The sequence below is a fragment of the Myotis daubentonii genome, chromosome 9, assembly GCF_963259705.1.
Source record: "Myotis daubentonii chromosome 9, mMyoDau2.1, whole genome shotgun sequence".
Taxonomy (NCBI): Eukaryota; Metazoa; Chordata; class Mammalia; order Chiroptera; family Vespertilionidae; genus Myotis; species Myotis daubentonii.
The window spans coordinates 65769585-65789375 of NC_081848.1; the positions used below are offsets into that span (position 1 = coordinate 65769585).

The 19791-nt window shown below is 40.6% G+C and overlaps 1 protein-coding gene across 1 annotated transcript; it reads left to right on the forward strand.

Moving 5' to 3' along the window:
* The first annotated feature begins 7721 nt into the window (after positions 1–7721).
* Positions 7722–19791, forward strand: TCN1 (transcobalamin 1). The gene is made up of 9 exons (XM_059709231.1): positions 7722–7871; positions 9652–9831; positions 10679–10816; positions 11663–11818; positions 13275–13450; positions 15715–15904; positions 16898–17081; positions 19270–19388; positions 19558–19791. The coding sequence occupies exons 1-9, from the start codon at positions 7793–7795 to the stop codon at positions 19617–19619; spliced, it is 1284 nt and encodes a 427-aa protein (XP_059565214.1). The 5' UTR covers positions 7722–7792; the 3' UTR covers positions 19620–19791.

Here is a 19791-nt window from a genome sequence, read left to right on the forward strand (position 1 = left end):
GTACCTTGGTTGCAGGCACATACCCAGTAGGGAGTGTGCAGGAGACAGCTGAATCAATGTTTCTCTCTCATCGATGTTTCTAACTCACTGTCCCTCTCCCTCTCCCTTCCTCTCTGTAAAAAAATCAATAAAATATAAAAAAATATTTTAAAAAATAAAATAAATTTCCAGAGTCGGACCTAGAGGGACAGGGCCCAGGTATATGCATTTGTAACAATTGCCCCAGGGGATTCGTGGAGGCTCCCATTTCGGGAAACCTTGAGCAGAGGTCCTCAGGACTGCTGATGATGGAGGAAGCAAGGCAGGCCTCCAATTCTCCTTCAATTCTTTTCACTTCCCTTTCATCTGTTTTATAGTAGAACCTTTTAAAAAATCACCCATGTTAGAAATCCTCTGTGTCCTTTTATTTGAAGTGTACAATCATAATTTTAAATAAGAAATCAGATGTGCCTAGGGGCTACTCAATAAATGTCATCTTGGATGAATCAATGAGGAATAAAAAGTGAACCCAAATCTTACTTCGCTTCATGAATTCTCTTAGTGTTTCCAATATCTACATGATATAGACACTGTAAAATATTTGTGCTGGTAGTCGTGGTCTTCTGAAGCTCTGGAATGGCCTAAAAGAACAAAGAGACCAGTCCAACTAGCATGATGTTGGGACAGTTTCCAGGATCAGCAGTCTGAACAAAGGCTTTCCATGAGGGGCGGGGGGAATAACTTTCACTCAATGTTAATGAAAGCATTTCCCTCCTCTCTCCCAGTTTTAGCCTTTTCTAGACATTCACATATTATAACAGGAAAACAAGGTGGGCTCAATCAGTTGCCACCCTGCCATTTCATACCTCTGACATGGAAAGGAAGGCCTCTACTCGGAGATAGAGGCTTTAGAGGGCTTCTCACTATGGCCTTCTCCACTGTGCCCTTCACTTGAGAAAAAGAAATGTTGGACCATGAGAACAAGCTCCCAGAATTCCCTGCCCAAACAACCCTGAGCTCACATCTAAAGACTGCACAAGCCATTTCCCTGAGTCTGCCCTCCCAGATCTGTGTACCTTACAGTGGGTAGCCAAAGGGTAGTTGCTTGCAAATGACAAGTGCTGGCAAGGTTGCAGAGAAAAAGGAACCCTCGTGCACTCTTGGCGGAAATGCAGGCTGATGCGGCCACTGTGGAGAACACTATGGAGTTTCCTCAAAAAACTAAAAATGGAACTCCCATTGACCCAGTAATCCCACTTCTCTGAATATATCCCAAGAAACTAGAAACAATCAGAAAGGATATATGTACCCCTATGTTCATAGCAGCACAATTTACCATAGCTAAGATTTGGAAACAGCCTAAGTGCCCATCAGCAGATGAGTGGATTAAAAAACTGTGGTATATCTACACAATGGAATTTACTATGCTGCTATAAAAATGAAGAAACTCGTACCATTTGCAACAGCATGGATTGTTCTGGAGATCATTATGCTGAGTGAAATAAGTCAGTCAGAGAAAGATAAATATCACATGATCTCACTCATTTGTGGAATATAATGAACAACATAAACTGATGAACAAAAACAGATCCAGAGACAGGAAAGCATCGATGATATGCTCAAACCTCAGAGGAAAGGTAGGAGAGGGTGCAGGTAAGGGGAAGAGATCAACCAAAGGACTTGTATGCATGCATATAAGCATAACCAATGGACACAGACACCCAGGGGGGGAGGGGGGAGGTGAGAGCATGAGCGGGGAGGCAGTGGGGGGATAAGGACACATGTAATATCTTAATCAATAAAGAAAGAAAAATTAATTAATTAAAATATCAACACTAATAAAAGAGAAAAATGGTAATTGGCATACGACGATACCCTTTTCATTGGCTAATCAGGGCTATATGCAAATTAACTGCCAACTAGGATTGGCAGTTATCTGCCAACTAGGATTAGCAGTTAACTGCCAACAAGATGGCGGTTAATTTGCATATGTAGGCACAATGCAAGGAGGCAAAAGGGAAAGCAGGAAGAAGCCCCCTGCCACTGACAGTGATCGGAAACCCAGGGGGGAGCTAAGAACTGGGGGGCAGGGCAAAGGCGGCCTTTGCCCTGCCCCCCAGCCATGATCGGAGAATCAGGCGCCTTTGCCGCCCTGGCCAGTGATAGCAGGAAGTAGGGGTGGAGCCAGCGATGGGAGCTGGACACGGTCGAAGCTGGCAGTCCCGGGAGCTAGGGGTCCCTTGCCTGGGCCTAAAGCGGAGCCCACGATCGTGGGGCCACTGCAGCTGCGGGTCCCCGCTGCCCGAGCCGGACGCCTCAGCCAGAGGCATTAGGCCTGGGCAGGGGCGGAGCCTGCAACCGCGGGGAGCTGGGTGTCCCCTGCCCAGGCCTGACACCTCTGCCGGAGGCCTCAGGCCTGGTCAAGGGGCCGATCCGGTGATTGGTGATCGGAGGGTGATGAGGGTCAACTCCTCTGGCCAAGGCATCAGGCCTGGGCGGGGGGCGGAGCTGGGGATTGGGGGGATATGATGGTCCCCTTGCCCAGGCCTGAAGCCTGGGTCAGAGGCGTCAGGCTTGGGCGGGGGGTGGAGCAAGCGATCAGAGGGAGATGGGGGTCCCCTGCCCAGGCATGATTCCTGGGCCAGAGGCCTCAGGCCTGGACGGGGGCCAGAGCCAGTGATCGGGGGGAAATGGGGGTCCCCTGTCCAAGCCTGACACCTCTGGCGGAGGCGTCAGGCCTGGGCAAGGGGCCAATCAGGTGATCGGAGGGTGATGGGGGTCTACGCCTCTGACCGAGGCATCAGGCCTGGGCAAGGGGCAGAGCCAGCAATCGGAGGGGTCTGGGGGTCCCCTGCCCAGGCCTGATGCCTGGGCCAGAGGCGTCAGGCTTGGGCGGGGGGCAGAACCAGTGATGGGGGGAAATGAGGGTCCCCTGCCCAGGCCTGACACCTCTGTCAGAGGCGTCAGGCCTTGGCAAGGGGCCGATCCTGCGATTGGAGGGTGATGGGGGTCAATGCCTGAGGGCTCCCAGTATGTGAGAGGGGGCAAGCTGGGCTGAGGGACACTCCCCCCACACACACACCCAGTGCACAAATTTCGTGCACCGGGTCCCTAGTATAAAATAAAAAAGAAATATGAACAGAGCTTGGATGTGTCATCTGTAGTGACCACACACAGGCACTCTGTGTGGAGGTCCTTACAACACAGGTCAGAATAAGGTTGGAAAAAGAGGAGAAATTGGGCTATGGTCCTTGCATGGGGAAGTGCAATATAGTGGAGATGGATGATGGCACTTATCACATGGAAATGTTCCAGGCCCTAAGAATTCTAAATGAGGCCCGGCCAAGGTGGCTCAGTGTTTGAACGTTGACCTAGAACCAGGAGGTCATGGTTCGATTCCTGGTCAGGGCACATGCCTGGGTTGCAGGCTTAATCCCCAGTGTAAGGCATGCAGGAGACAGCTAATCAATGATTCTCTCTCATCATTGATGTTTCTCTCTCTCTCTGAAATCAATAAAAATAAATTTTAAAAAATAATAATTATCAATGAAAATCTGTCTTTCTATCTCATTATAATTAAAGTTGGTTTGTCAAAACAGGCGGGCAGATCTTATTTAACAGTGTCTTCAATTGATTTATAACTTTTACATAGATATATGGTATACGTGCCTCCACTCAAACCCTTGTTCCAGTTCCCATACATGCAACGCAGGAGCAGAACTGAGGCCATTTGTGCTCAGCTCAGAGTAACTTGGGAGCCATTAGGACCTTGTCTTGCTCTGCTGATAAGCGTAGATAGCTTGAGTTTTACTAGATATTTTGGTGTGTGGCTCATTCCTCAACATTCACCTTCAGTAAGTCAAGCAAATAACCAAAATTACATAAATCTTTCTTATTAGCAAGGAGAGGTCAAAGAAAACGAGTGTAGATTATCTCCAAGTAGATCTGCTTGATTAGATTTTTTAAAATGTGGACTAGAGGACTCTAACATACTTAATACTTGAATGACCTTGATTCCAAACCCCAGATGCTCAAATCTTGAATTCTCTCAATCCTGATGGAAGCCAACTCAATTGCTTACTTTTCTAGTTTGCACCTGAATAAACTTCTAATATTTATTCCATTGAGATTATCTACCAATACGTGCGTGTTATTTAAAAATATATGCGTCATCAATTTGTAATTTGGCTCTGAATCTGGGGCGGTTCCTTTAAGCAAACATTTGACAACCGCTTATGTTATAAGTATTTTGCATGGTCCCGTAGGAGATACAACAGTGAACAAGAAAGACTTACCTTTTGCTTTGCCTTTTTTTAAAGTTATTTTTAGCCCTGACTGGTTTGGCTCAGCGGATAGAGCGTCAGCCTGCAGACTCAAGGGTCCCAGGTTCGATTCCGGTCAAGAGCATGTACCTTGGTTGCGGGCACATCCCCAGTGGGGAGTGTGCAGGAGGCAGCTGATCGATGTTTCTCTCTCATCGATGTTTCTAACTCTCTATCCCTCTCTCTTCCTCTCTGTAAAAAATCAATAAAATATATTTTTTTAAAAAAATTTATTTTTATTATTGAAAGTATTACAGATGTCCCTTTTTTCCCCCTCCACTGACCCCTTCTACCCAGCCGCTGTCCCCACACTCCAGGCCTCCACCACACTATTGTCTGTATCCATGGGTTATGCATATATGCATATAAGTTCTTTGGTTAATCTCTCCCCATTCACCTACCCACCAGCACTTTCCCTCTGAGATTCATCAATTTATTCATGCTTCTATGTCTCTGGATCTATTTTTTCATCAGTTTATTTTGTTCATTAGATTCCATATATGAGTGAGATCATGTGATACTTATCTTTCTCTGATTGGCTTATTTTGCTTAGCATAATACAGTCCAGGTCCCTCCATGCTATCTCAAAGGGTAATAGACCCTTCTCTTTATTGCTGCATAGTATTCCAAGGTGTAAATGTAACATAGCTTTTTTATCCATTCATCTACTGATAGGCACTTGGGCTATTTCCAAATCTTAGCTATTGTAAATTGTGCTGCTATGAACATAGGGGCGCATATATTCTTTCTGATTGGTGTTTCAGGTTTCTTAGGATATATTTCTTGAAGTGGGGTCACTGGGTCAAATGGTAGTTCCATATTTAATTGTTTTAGGAAAATCCATACTGTTTTCCATAATGACTGCACCAGTCTGCATTCCCACCAGCATTGTACTAGGGTTCCCTTTTCTCCACATCCTCACCAACACTTGCCATTTGTTGATGGTAGCCTTTCTGACAGGTATGTGGTAATAGCTCATTGTCTTTTTAATTTTCATCTCTCTGATGATTAGTGACAGAGCATGTCTCTTGGTGAACTGTATGTCTACTTCAGAGAAGTATCTATTTAGGTCCTTTGCCCATCTTTTAATTGGAATGTTTGTCTTCATTTTGTTACGCTGTATGAGTTCCTTATATATTTTGGATATTAACCCCTTACCTTTGAAAAACTCATGTCTGGCAGGGAGACACACATCAAACAAACACAGTTAAGAAATAATTCTGCAAGTAACTAATTGCAATTTTCAGAAGTGCTACAAAGGAAAGTACAGAATACCAAGAGAGTAGATAACAGGGGGACATAACCAGGTCTGGGAAGTGCAGAGAGAGTATCCTTGAATAAGTGGTATTTATGCTGAAGGATAAGCCATTGGAGGGAACAGGAAGCAGCACCACCTGAAAGCCAGCATTCAAGAGAGGAAAACCACACATGCAAATAAGCCTTGAGGCAGGGAGGAACTTGGCACAATAGAAGAACTAAAAAAAAAAAAAAAGTGAGTTGGAACATAACAGAAGATAGTGAAATAAATGCTGGAGAGACAGGCAAGGGTCAGAAGATACATGTTTTTAGAGATCACATTTAAAATACATGGAGTTTTATTCAAAGTGCAATGGAAGCCTTCAAGGTTTTAGCCTGGAAGCAAAGAATCAGAATTATGCTTTGGACGATCACTGGAGGTGTGAAACAATGCTCAGAGCCTACAGAGTCACAGATATATTTTCAATTCTATGAGGTTTTAAATAACTTAAGATATTACCAGGACAATCAAATATCTCTCCTGCAAGTTTTTAAAATATTCAAAACAGGCTTTTTCCCAAATACAAAGTCTAGGGCACTCTGGGTCAAACTGTATTTCTTGAGAATTTCTTCTCTTTAGGTGGGGTCTACATATCAATCAAGTTTGGGAAATGCTGCTCTAGGAGTTAAATGAAAAATGACTTGGCTGGACTGGCCTGGCTCAGTGGTTGAGTTTCCAGGAGATCACGGTTCAAATCCCAGTCAGGGCACATGCCTGGGTTGTGGGCTCGATCCATAGTGTGGGGTGTGCAGGAGGCAGCTGATCAATGATTCTCTCTCATCACTGATGTTTCTATCTCCCTCTTCCTTCCTCTCTGAAATCAATAAAAATATTTTTTAAAAGAAAAATGACTTGGAGGAGGGTAAAAGTGGCCAAGACAAAAAATTGGAAGTTATTATGGAGGTGCAGAAATTATGGTAATTTAGACCAGAGTAATGTCAGTAAATGCAGAGAGAAGCTGACTGGCCCCAGAAGGTAGAATGTTTGACACTAGGGACTGATTAGACCAGTGATTGTGGGAGTTGGGTATCAGGCTTGACAATCAGACTACAGGTAGATATGAGTTGATGGTTATCGAGACGATAAAAGTTGAGAATTACTAGTATGTACTGCCTATGAGTACTAGGTACTATTCAAAGCACCCTTGTGGTAACTCATAGAATTCTCACAAAACCTTAACAGAGAAGAGCTATTATTACCTACACAGAGGTTAAGGGACTTACATAAGGCTATTTTTCTGGGTCTTTAGCCAGGACCGTGGTCAGAGAACCTGCCTTCTCAGGATATAATAGGATATAATCCAGGAAGAAAAATAATAGTTTTCTGATTCTGTGCTTTAGCTTGTATGAATGCAAGTCTGTTTACAGTGGTGTGCCTTCTCAATACAGCCCTCCTCAGAAGCTCCATTGGGGTTTCGCAACCTCTTACCTGGAACCTGAAGTTCCCACACAGGAACTTTTGTCCATGGATCAGTTACTGTTTCTGTGGGGTGATATGAGCAGATGACTTCCTACTCCACCATCTTGCTGACCCAGAGCAAACATTTTAAAGCTAAACTGATAGTATTCACTATTAGTTCTTAGAAGACTGATAAACAACAGTTCTCACATGTAGCACATAGCATCTTACCTGGCATGGCAAAAATCCACATTTGATGTGCATCTCTGTGGTTATCCTTCTGACCTGGAAATTCTCAGGGCATCTATCTTAGGAGAAAATCATAGGTCAAAAACCAATCCCCTATACTGTCTGTCCAATTTGAAACTTAGAACTTAGAACTTCTGCTCCCATTTTTATGTGTTGTAAGCCCTAGCCCCATCAAAAATAAGGTCTCTTAAAAAAAAAAACATAACAAAAGCAGAATGGAAAAGAGGGAAATATTACTGAAAATAGTCACTCACCTAATTTATTCATTGGGCTGAAGGCAAGTAAGAGATGTGAACCTTGAAGGTTTGGAGTAGAAAACAAAGACAAATTATTACCTCATTCTCCCTGACCACACCTTTCAAGTCTTCTTCCTGGTTTGTGATATTACTTGGAAAAATAAACTTCACCACATCTATATGAATTGCTCAATATTTGCTTGAGTAAAAGAGGCTGCGGGCAAGCCGAAGGAGGAGCTTTCATTCTTTTCTGTCTGTCATTCAATAAATAGGCAGCAAAGTCCTCACCATTCCAATATACTGCTGGAAAGATGAGACAATCACACCAGCTGCCCCTAGTGGGGCTCTTATTGTTTTCTCTTATTCCAAGCCAACTATGCACCATTTGTGGTGAGTATCCTTTGATCTAAAATTACTCTACTGCGATAGTCTCCTGACAGCTACTGACAGGAAACTTTGTAGAGAGTTATCTGAAAAAAGATCCTATCTCAGTTTTATATGTAGTTGGACTCTATGAGTAATGTAAAGGGTGGCCAGAGATGGTAAGGAAAGTTCCACAACTATTGTTATGAGGGATCAGAGATTCAATGTTAACTTGCCTAACTATTCTTTCTATGTTCAGATCCTCTCTACCACAGTGATGTTACCAAGTTGCTGACTATTTCTGTTCATTTCAACGGTGGAAAATTCATGACCCCCAAAATTTTCAAGATCATGAAAAGTTATCTTTAGATTTTGAGATACAATCTATTTTTCTAAAGTTCAGCCCATGGGCTTTGGGTTAACCTTTTGTGACTACACAGAAAAACGTAATATTAATAATCTCTTTTAAATAATGAAAACTGTTCTCTTGTCATTATTGAATTTAGCTATTTCATGCTACACTTTCCCCTCCCTTCAACTTTTTCCTAAAGGACATGGGTACAACCCCCATCATCTTTCCTTTGGATATAGACACCAGTGACTATGTGGTTCTATTAAAAAAATTAGTAAGGAGGAATAAAAACTGGGTTTAGATCTAGTCTGACCCCTTAGTAGCTGAATGATCCAATATTTCTGATTTTTTTAGCTTCATTCATAAATGGAGGTTAATCAGGGAAGGATGTTGAAGCAGGTGATTTATTAAAGTCTGGTGTAGCTCTCAGATGCATGATTTCTGCATGTAAGTCTTTACCCTGGAATTAAACTTCAAATCAGTCCGAAGATGACTATATGGTGCCAACTGTGGCTACATCTTCCTGGTACTTTCTACCTACTAGTACAAGAAGAGATCAACACCACAACAGAAATACTTGTATTCACACAAGCTAAAACAAAGACTAGGCCAACTCTAATTTTATTTTCTGGCCTGTCATTTTCTTTATTGTATCCTAAGAATAGGGGGTCTCTATGGAGATTTTGAAATTCAATACATTGTACAAAATAATTTACTTTAGTGGTCAAAGAAGCTGGTTGGAATTGTTGGTCAAGGAAGCTGGTTGGAGTTATTGACCAGGAACTAAAAAGTCTGTTTCGAAGCCAGAAAATCTGCTAAATTAGATGCTTCCACAGAATGTCAAAGATAACTCACAATTATCCAATTGTATCTGTGGCAAACCATGACCCTTTCTATGATCACTGAATTCAGATCTTCTTGATCTCTATTTAAAATGAAGAAAGGTGAGCAGGGAAAATCACAGCCTGGATTCTCTAAGTATAGGGATAGAAGCTCCAGCTAAGCTAAAAGTAACAATTTGTACAATATTTTACAATTTATTGATTTATTGTCCAATATCTATGAAGTAGTTGTTAAAACAAAGAAACTGAAGGTCAGGAAAGTTACATATCTTACCCACAGTCATAAATTAAGGAGCATATAAGCCAGCCACAGTCTGTCTGGATCCATGGCTCATATTCTTCTCACTATCACACTAACCCATGATAATCTGGAAATGGGTAGGATTTTCTTGGGATTATTATCAAAGCATATTTAGAAATGGTAACTAACTTTTCTTGTTCTCCTCTAGTTCTTAGGGATTCTGAATTCTCTTTTTCCTTCCACAGTATAATGTGACTCCCTCCATCCTTTTGCTTGGGATTTGGACAGGTTGTTGGCTAAATCTGGAGGGTTTCCCATTCTGAGCTTTAATATTTTCTATGTGTTTCTTATTTCCTCCCTCCCCTGCCACAGAGATAAGCAAAGAAAACCATTCCCGTTTAAACCCTCTACTAAACACAATGATCCATTCAAAATATACCAGAGGAATCCAAGCTGCCAATGTCCTGTTATCCCTCAAACTTGTTGGGATCCAGGACCAAAACTTAGAACAACAAGTGTTCCAAGAAGTCAGAGACAGTGTGGAAAAGAAGAGTGAGTACTACTAGTATATTCTCTGGAAGGTTTAGGATAACAGTTCCCTATCTATATTATCTCCAGTGAGTCCTAAAAATTGTGTGTCCAAAGTATCCCTGCTACATCTACCCAGCAGCATAAAACTTGAGGTGACAGAAAGGTGCCTCAAAATATCAATCCCCCTGCCACTTACTCAAGAGCCACTTACTTCTTTGGCTCTTGAAAACCATTTTTTAAGAGATCACAGGAAAAACAAAATAAATTATGGAGTCTTAACCATTAATACTCTTCTACAAACTAGCTGAGTTCACACCCAGATGTGGTGTGGACCACAACTAAGAAAGCTGACAATAGAGAAGCAACCATAGAATAAGAGACATGTGTCCTTGGTTTCAGTCCAAGCTCCACCTTATACCTGTCGTATCAATACAGAGCCTCAACTTTCTATTTAACATAAGGGGGAAATGAAGCTACCCTACCTATCTCTTATTGCAAAAATTATGAAAATCCCAAGCATTTTTATACTCTATAAGGCAAAATATAAAAGTTAATTATTACTATCCTGGCAAGATGACACCCACAAAGACAGAAGATCCCAAGATTTCATTATTTATCTATTTTTCTTCTTTTTTATTTTTATAAGGATTGTAAGATTCCAAAAAGATTCCATGGTTTCATCTAGCTTACATTTTTACAGTACAGCTAGCAAAAGTTATGCTTTGGAGATAAAGATGAGGACAGTAAAATATTAGTTTAGAGTGGAACATAAGAAAGAAGTGACAGGAAACTTAAGTTACAAGGAAGACGGGAGGCCAAAAATATCAGAAGTGTATACCTTGTTAAAACTGAATAATTTTCTTTTCAGGGTCAGATTTAACCTCAGGAGAGCTTGCCTTAGTTATACTGGCTTTGAGAGCATGTCAGAACTCTGATGCAAGTGTTACATATTTTCATCTGGTCAGCCAACTAGAAGAGAAATTCCAAGAAGAAATTGAAAATATGGGTGAGAATCAAGTGTTTAGAGACCCTGGACAACCTTGTCTCCTTCTCTACTGATTCAGAACTGATTCCTTCTCCTCTTCATTCCATTCATCTCACTCTATCTTTGTAGATCACCTTCCCTTCTTCCCTTTCTACATGCATCTTGAATTGTCTTTTCAAATATGTTCAACTGAACACTGACCCTACATCAAGCATATGCGCGCGCACACACACACACACACACACACACACACACACACACAATACAGTTCTCTATTCTATGCAAGCTTGACTTTTAGACAAATAATGAATCACACCAGAAATAACTGAGCAATACAAAACACTGTATCATGATTACTGAAGCATACAATACTAATATGGGAGGTAAAGGTGGCCAATAGTACTTCATCACTGGAAACAATAGGTTGACCATGATGGCTTCCAGTAAGGTGCATTGCTTTTATTTTAACTCCTATCCAATATCCTATTATTCAATAAATCCCTCCAATCCCATCCTTCTTTGAGATGGCCTCAACTTCTTATAGCTTCAGCTCATTACTATTGAACATGTAAGAGGCTTGGTGGTGGGAAATCTGTGTCCTAGCTTTGTAACCACCTGAATATCAGGATAGTATTTTAATATTTTAATGCTGGGTCTCCTCAGTGATAAAATGTAAGGATTTTAATTCGGTGGCTCTTAGAGCCTTTAAATTTCTCAAGTTTCCTGATTCTATGTGTGATTCTCCTTTTATATTACTCATCTTTCATTCAGTGTAAAGAAATGGGAATAAAGTAAATAGGAATAGACTTCAAATGTATCATCCCAGTACCACTTCCATGTGTGAGGTATTTCTTTTTTCTCTGCCAGGAGTACATGATGGCAATCCGCTGACTAACTACTACCAGCTCAGCCTGGACGTGCTGACCTTGTGTCTGTTCAATGGGAGCTACTCAATCACCGAAGTTAAAAAATACTTCACTCCTGAAAATAAGAACTTTTATTTTGGTGGTCAGTTCTCAGTAGGTGAGTCATTAAACTCAATTCCCTTGATAGAGAGGACACAGTTATTAGTAGGTCTTGCCTTTAGAGTTTTTCTACAAGTAAGTACTTAGATTTTTTTCTATTTCATCTACCCTAGTCTCCTCAGAAGGGAGTTTTCTTTTTTTAGAAGAATGGAAACTGGGAGGCAGTTAAGTCTTTTTCTAGATGTGTAGTATAGTAGAAAACCATGGATCCTATCCCAGCTCTTGAGTTATAGAACAAATGGACATTAACACAACTTTAATTTTCCCATCTTTAAAATTAGGATAGAATATGAGAATCTTCACATTTTAGAAATCATAAGTGTTAGAAAAAGGGAATATAGTGGAATCCATTTATCTTAACCCCTGCCTCTTTTTCAAGTTTATTGGAACACACAACCTCTGCAAGTAACAAGGCCCAATATTTTGCTCAATAAAATGTGTATTCACAATGGGGAATTACCAGAAATTTTCCACTGGGTCAGCTTACCCATCCAAAAAAAGTCACCTCTAGACAGCAAGTATTGGTGCTCAGCCCCTACAGATACAGATACACAAAAGCTAATCTTCCTCAAAGCAGCTCAAAGAAAAGCATTCCATATCTCTGGATAGTAAGGAAAACATGATTTCTTATACTCCTTTTCCTTTGAAAAAGGGAGGCCACCACCTAGGGGGGAACTAAGAATCAAACCAGGAAAAAAGAAAACAAACCTTATTTTCTCTCCTTTCAATCTCATCCTCCACCTAAAGGAGGTTTATTAAAAAATTATTCTCTTAAGTGTTATTTACTAATCAGTCTAATGGAAACCTTGAAATATTACAAAGATATATTTTGTTTGGTTTGTCATCCTTTGTTTTCTCAATTCCTTTGAAAATACGGCTGAAAGATGGAAAAATGAAAACGAAAAACAAGATGTAAAAATGGAAGACTGTTCATGAGTATGCACCTACAAATTCATGTGTTTCTATGACCAAGATGTGAGTTATTGGGTACAAGGTACATGGCTACTCAACATAAGGAAGGAATCTTAAAATATTGGAGTGATGCCCTGACTGGTTTGGCTCAGTGAATGGAGCATCGGCCTGTGGGCTGAAGGGTCCCAGGTTCAATTCCGGTCAAGGGCATGTACCTTGGTTGCAGGCATATCCCCAGTGGGAGGTGTGCAGGAGGCAGCTGATTGATGTTTCTAACTCTCTATCCCTCTCCCTTCCTCTTGGTGTAAAAAAACAATAAAATATATTTTTTTAAAAAAATATTGGAGTGATTAGTGTTGAAGGGACGATTGCTATCTCTTGAAATCCTTCTCTCCCACCACCAACTAGCATGAACAACCATCCCAGTTTACCCAGATTGTACCTTTTTTAGCACTGAAAGTCCCACATACCAGGAAACCCATCAGTCCAAGGCAAACTGGCATGGTTGGTCACCCTATCACCAATATTTGGTTTCCTGACAGATACTGGTGCAATGGCTGTCCTGGCCCTGACCTGTGTGAAGAGGAGCATCCAAAACAATGGAGAGGATTTACAGGATATCAGTCATTATATAGAGTCACTGGTGAAAAAGATTCTGTCTGAGAAAAAAAGAAATGGTCTCATTGGGAATACATATAGTACAGGAGAAGCTATGCAGGTAAGTCAAAGGCTAACACAGGAAATAGGGAAGGGAGTCACAGAGGAAAGCAATAACTTCATTCTTTCTTTTTGGCCTTCTAAGATCTTATTATCCATCTGTTTCCTATATTACCTTTGATTCTACTCATATGATTCTCCTCCCTGCCTGAAATGTATTCTCCTTACCTTCAATCTTTACCTTTCCATATCCAATGCTTCTATGAAGCTTTTCTTGGTTACAATTTCTTTAAGAAATTCTAGAGTCTACTACAACTACAACCTATCTTGTTCTATAAGATGCAATTTCACACTTTACCATATACCATTGTTTTGAGTTTTTGTCTTAACTCCCAAGTTTGATATTGTTGTAGAAGTGGCAGTGGCAGGAACAGCAGCTGGTATTTATTGACATTAATTCATTGATGCACACAACAACCCAATGAGGAAAGAATCATTACTTTCATTTCCTAGAATAGGAGCATGAGATATGGAGTACCAGTAACTTGCCTGATATTACAAAGCTAGAAAGTGATGCAGATGGGGATGAAACCTAAACAGTTGGTTTCAAAACTCACTCTCAGCACCTACACTCTCCTGTATATGTTCTTTGAAGTCTGAGAATTTATTCCTGCACTGATCTACTCAACTCCAAGAAGACATCAAAGAAGACTTACAGAAAAAAAATTCACTGAGTCTTTAGAAGTTTGCCATGCTGACTCAGGGTGAGAGAACCTTCAAAGCGACAGAGGATATCAAGACAAAGACCAAAAGCATCAAGAACATTACACATTTTAGGAAGATCCAGGTGTTTACCATGGTCAGCATAGTGTCCTTAGGAAAAATTACAATGTGAGGCTGGTTGTAGGCAGGGGTCCAATCATAAGGTTATATTGTTGTTACTATCCATGTTGTCTGCCTTGCTAAGTTTAAATTTAAAATAAAACAGTGGCTTCCCATTCAAACTGCACATTTTGAATCAGGAGCTTTTAGAAAATACTCATCTTTCAGCCCCACACCAGCCAGTTAATACAGAAATTTAGTGTGGATCATGGGCCTTGGTCTTGTTTAAAAGCTCTACAGGTGATATTAATTCACAGCAGGATCAAGAGTTTCCTGCCTGCAAGACAGCTCTTAAGAGGAGATATAATATGATCGGTTTCATTTCCTTTATTATCCCATAAATGCTTGTTGACTACTTGTTAACTTTAAGAATCTTCAAGAAAAGGTGGAAAAGGTGGACTGCTCTTCCCTCAGAACCTACAGAACAAAATCTTCAAGTCCAAGCCATTTACTTCTTGTCTCTCTCATTCTAATTCCCTCCTAACTTTTCTTACCCCATAATTCTGCTCCTTCAATCCAGTTTACATCTACTGCCCAGATAGCTTCTGTTCAAAAAACTATTAGGCTTCCCACTGTTGAGCAAATAATGTTGGACACCTCATCCTAAAATTCAAGGGTCTACCAATCTGGCCCCAACCTCCTTGTCTAGACTGTTCTTCCACAATGTCCCTGAGTGTTTTCCACATACCAGTCCTCCCAGACCAGGGGGAATCCTCCAGGGATTTTGTTAAAATACAGACACTCTCATCACCATCAGGCCATGCCCTATCCTGCATATCAGATATTTACATTACGATTCATAATAGTAGCAAAATTACAGTTATGAAGTAGCAACAAAAATAATTTTATGGTTGGGGGTCACCACAACATGAGGAACTGTATTAAAGGGTTGCGGCATTAGGAAGGTTGAGAACCACTGCCTAGCCACTGCTACTCTAGCACCTTCAGTCATGCTGTTCTCTCTGGGTACAGGATTCCCCTCCTCACGTCACTTACTAAAATGCTATCATATCATAAGGACTACCTCAAGTTCCACCTTCTCCACCAAGCCTTTCCTCAACCCCACTAAATGTTTAGAGCTCTCCCTCTTTTGAGAGACTGCCACTAAATGCTTCTCTTAGAGCATTCATCTCAGGGGCTCCTTAACAACAGTTTGTTAACAATATGTGTTGAGTGCCTCTTATATGACAGGTATTGTTCCAGTGTTTGGGACACAAGAGTGAATATGGTAGAGAAAGTCTATTCTCATTGGTGCTATTACAGTTTGGATTATTAAGCAATTCACCACCTCCCCACCCACAATAGTTGATAAGCTTCTTGAAGGCAGGAAATGTGTCTAAAGCACCTCCTATGTAGTCAATGTCAAATGAATATTTACTGTATTCCATGTAAGCTTTCCCGTATTTAAAGTCATTCTCTCTCTCTCTCTCTCTCTCTCATTAGGCTCTCTTTGTCTCATCAAACTATTATAACAAAAATGAATGGAATTGTCAACAAACTCTGGACACAGTGCTCAAGGAAATTTCTCAGGGAGCATTCCATATGCCAATTGCTGCAGCCCAGATCTTGCCTGCCCTGATGGGAAAAACCTACTTGGATGTTAACAATGTCTCTTCTTGTGCCAGTGGTCCAGGTAAAGAACTAAAGAGTAAACTGTTTTTGCCTTTAAGCATAATACCCAAAGCACGTGAGATTTAGATGTCCTTAGGGACCAAAAGTGACCAAATAAATCTCTAAAGCATCATAGTTTCCACACAGAACTCAGTGCTTAATATGTCATCAGAGATTATACCCATCTGAGGATTTGTTCTTAACAAGGTGGTAGGTGTCATTCTTGGTTGAAACACTGATAAACAAGGTAGACTTCATTAAAAGGTGTCTATCTCCAAAAGTATTTTTCTGATTGCTGGAGATGTTCTGAGTATCATTCCCATCCTAAACAAAGTATGGCATCTCTGACTTTCCATTGTGCATAGTAAGTGATCCCTCAGGGAAATAATACATCTGTGTGGAAGGATTATGGCAATATTGAAAGAAATTGCAGTGTGCATCATTGATTTTGCAAAAAGATAAAGAAACTTATTCTTCTATTGCATTCATTCCTGGTTCAGACACTGACAGGTTTAGGGAACTTGGACAAAATGTCTAACCTCTAAGTTTCAATTTTCTAATAAGAAATGCAAATGATAATAGTATCTAATGTAGGTTTTTGTAAGGATTGAATGAAACAATTCACATAAAATGACTAGTACAGTTCCTGGTGCACGATTTTTTAATAAATGTTAAGAAATAAAAGGGCAAAAAGGTGAAGCATTATTGTGTGCTGTACCAAAAGGAAAAACTCAGGAGCCTCCATGAGAAATAGGGGGTGGGGCAACTGAAATGTTTAAACAGCTGGGAGTCAAGCTGAGCATGAGCATTCACAAGCCGGTGAGCATCTGGTTTTCATTTCTGCTTTCATCACATGAGAGCTCTGCCCCTTGATTGACGCCACTTGCTCCTGTAGCAAATCCCCTCTGCATAAAGGAAAGGAGTTTGTGGATAGAAGTTGGATAGGTGTGCAAACTCTAACATTATTTTTATTGTCCTGAATAATAACTCTTTTCTGCTTTCCTGTCTCTGTCAGGTCACCTTAACAACTCTATTCATGAGCCAATACCTGTGGAACCTACCATTTCATCCACATGGATCTCAGTCAACTACACTGTGCAAATCAATGAAACATTTTTCACCGAAGTCACTGTGCCAAAGGGTTCTGTCTTCCTGAATGTGATGGAGGAAGCTCAGAAAATCAATCAGACTGCATTTCGGTATGTTGTACATAACCTCAGGTTAAGGGATTTAGTGTGATTTTGAAAGAGTGAAAAAAATATATCTGCACATAAATACAATGAACAGTTAAAACACATCTTAATCAGTACCTTTACTGACCTTCTACATCTCATGGCAGATGAAAGAGGTGAGACCTTTCATCTTCTAATACATATTAGGCATTAAATTAATGTTCACCTAGTGGATGAATAAGTCCTAGGAACCTCACTTCTGTCAGTACAACTTCTTCAATAAATATAACTTCTTAAGGCAGGCATTTTGTGTCCAGAACAGTGGTTCTTAACTATTTTTAGTCACTGACCCCTTTGAGTAGGATGCTCATTGCAGAAAAATGAACATATACATAAAACATCATTAAATCAGAGGTTTCACAAATGCATGGAAGCCTCTCTATGCCTTACCCACTTCATCAGATTTCATGGACCCCCTAGATAAAGGTTCCCTGGCCTAGAGAGGGCAAATATTAAAATTAAGATATTGACTTTGTCTCTGAAAACTGTGGTTTACTTGGTTTCTTAAACCTAATTGACAATTGTTTATTATGTTTAATAACATGATGTAAGATGTTACAAAGAATATAATATATATATGAAAATATATATATTATAATATATATAATGATAAAGGCTCCTTGCAAGTGCTCCCAGAAATATGACTAAAAAATGTGAAACATATATTGACCATGTCATTTTTTTTTTAATCCTCACCCAAGGATATGTTTCTATTTATTAAAGAGAGAGGAAGCGAGAGGGAGAGGGAGAGGGAGAGGGAGAGGGAGAGGGAGAGGGAGAGGGAGAGGGAGAGGGAGAGGGAGAGGGAGAGGGAGAGGGAGAGGGAGAGGGAGAGGGAGAGGGAGAGGGAGAGGGAGAGGGAGAGGGAAACATCAATTAGTTAACTCCCACTCATGCCCCAACCGGGAATTGAACTCGAGACCCTTCAGTGCATGGACAATGCTTCAACCAACTGAACCAGGCCAGCTAGGGCCACCATATCACCTTTTTTTTTTTTTTTTTGAGGGCATTTTATTCTTTTTTAAAATTTATTTATTTATTTATTATTTATTTATTTTTCTTTATTGATTAAGGTATTATATATGTGTCCTTATCCCCCCATTGCCCCTCCCACCCCACTCCCACCCGTGCCCTCACACCCCTAGTGTCTTTGTCCATTGGTTAGGCTTATATGCATGCATACAAGTCCTTTGGTTGATCTATCCCCCTCCCCACCACCCTCCCTTGCCTTCCCTCTGAGGTTGTTTTGTTTGTTTGTCTGTTCGTTCGTTTGTTTGTTTGTTTGTTTGCTTTATATCCCTCTGAGGATTGATGGTCTGATTGATGCTTCTCTGTCTCTGGATCTGTTTTTATTCATCCGTTTATGTTGTTCATTATATTCCACAAATGAGTGAAATCATGTGATATTTATCTTTCTCTGATTGACTTATTTTGCTTAGCATAATGCTCTCCAGATCCATCCATGGTGTTGCAAATGATAGAAGTTCTAATAAACAATCATGAAATATTAAATTATTCTTCCCCGTTTCTCTTTCTGAAGAGAAAACCTACTAACTTAGGACTTATGGTGCCTCTAGGATATCAGGTTAACACTTTCGTCTACTGTTTTAGTAACTTTGACAGTGACCATCTTAGGGTAGAAGTTATCTTCAACGTGTCTCCTATGGTGGGAGGGAAGGGTAAGAACATGGGCATCATTTCCCTAATTTAGCATGGACTGGAACTGCTTGTATCAAAATCACTTAGTTTATGAAATGTGAAGATTCCTGGTCTCAGCCCAGACCTACAGAATCAAAATATCTGCGGATAGGGCCAGGAAATAAGCATTTGGGGGGTAACATCTTCAAGTGATTCTTAGGACATTAAAGTTTGAAAAATGTCCATGTACAATTGCCTTTGAAAATTCTAAGCTAAACTGGTTTGGCTCAGTAGACAGAGCATCGGCCTGCAGACTGAAGGATCCCGGGTTCAATACCTGTCAAGGGCACATGCCCGGGATGTGGGCTCAATCCCCAGTAGGGGGCATGCAGGAGGCAGACAATCAATGATTCCCTCTCATCACTGATATTTCTATCTCTCCCTCCCTCTCTGAAATCAATAAAACGATATTTTTTTAAAATTCTAAGTTCCTGTAACCTATTCATTGCCCCCATAGTTTCAAATATGTGGAGAGCTCGTGGGGCCCTTACATCATCTCTGTTCAGGGCTTGGAGGAGAACCATAAAGACAGAACCTACTGGCAACTTCTGAGTGGGGGCGAACCAGTGACCCAAGGTAAGGGAGAGTATGCCAAAAGCACTACAAAGTGAAAAGGCCCAGACTGTTCATATGTGAGGGTGTGAGCTTCTCTGGGAAATGTAACATGGAATTGGGAGTGATATCCATTATTTAGTGATTTGATGGTCAAATCATTTGACCCACTTCTCCTTCTTCTTCCTTCCAGGAGTTGGAAGTTATGTTGTCCATAATGGAGAAAATTTGGAGGTTCGCTGGAGCAAATACTAATAAACTCAAACCTTCCTCTGCTGGATCTAATTCTTTTGCAGTGGAATTCCATGTGGATATTGGCCTCATGCCTTTCTTTTTATTTATCTCAATCACAATAGGAGCTTCAAATACCTCCCTTTATCTCTTTGCATGTTCAATAAATATCAACAAGTATACAAAAATAGTATGT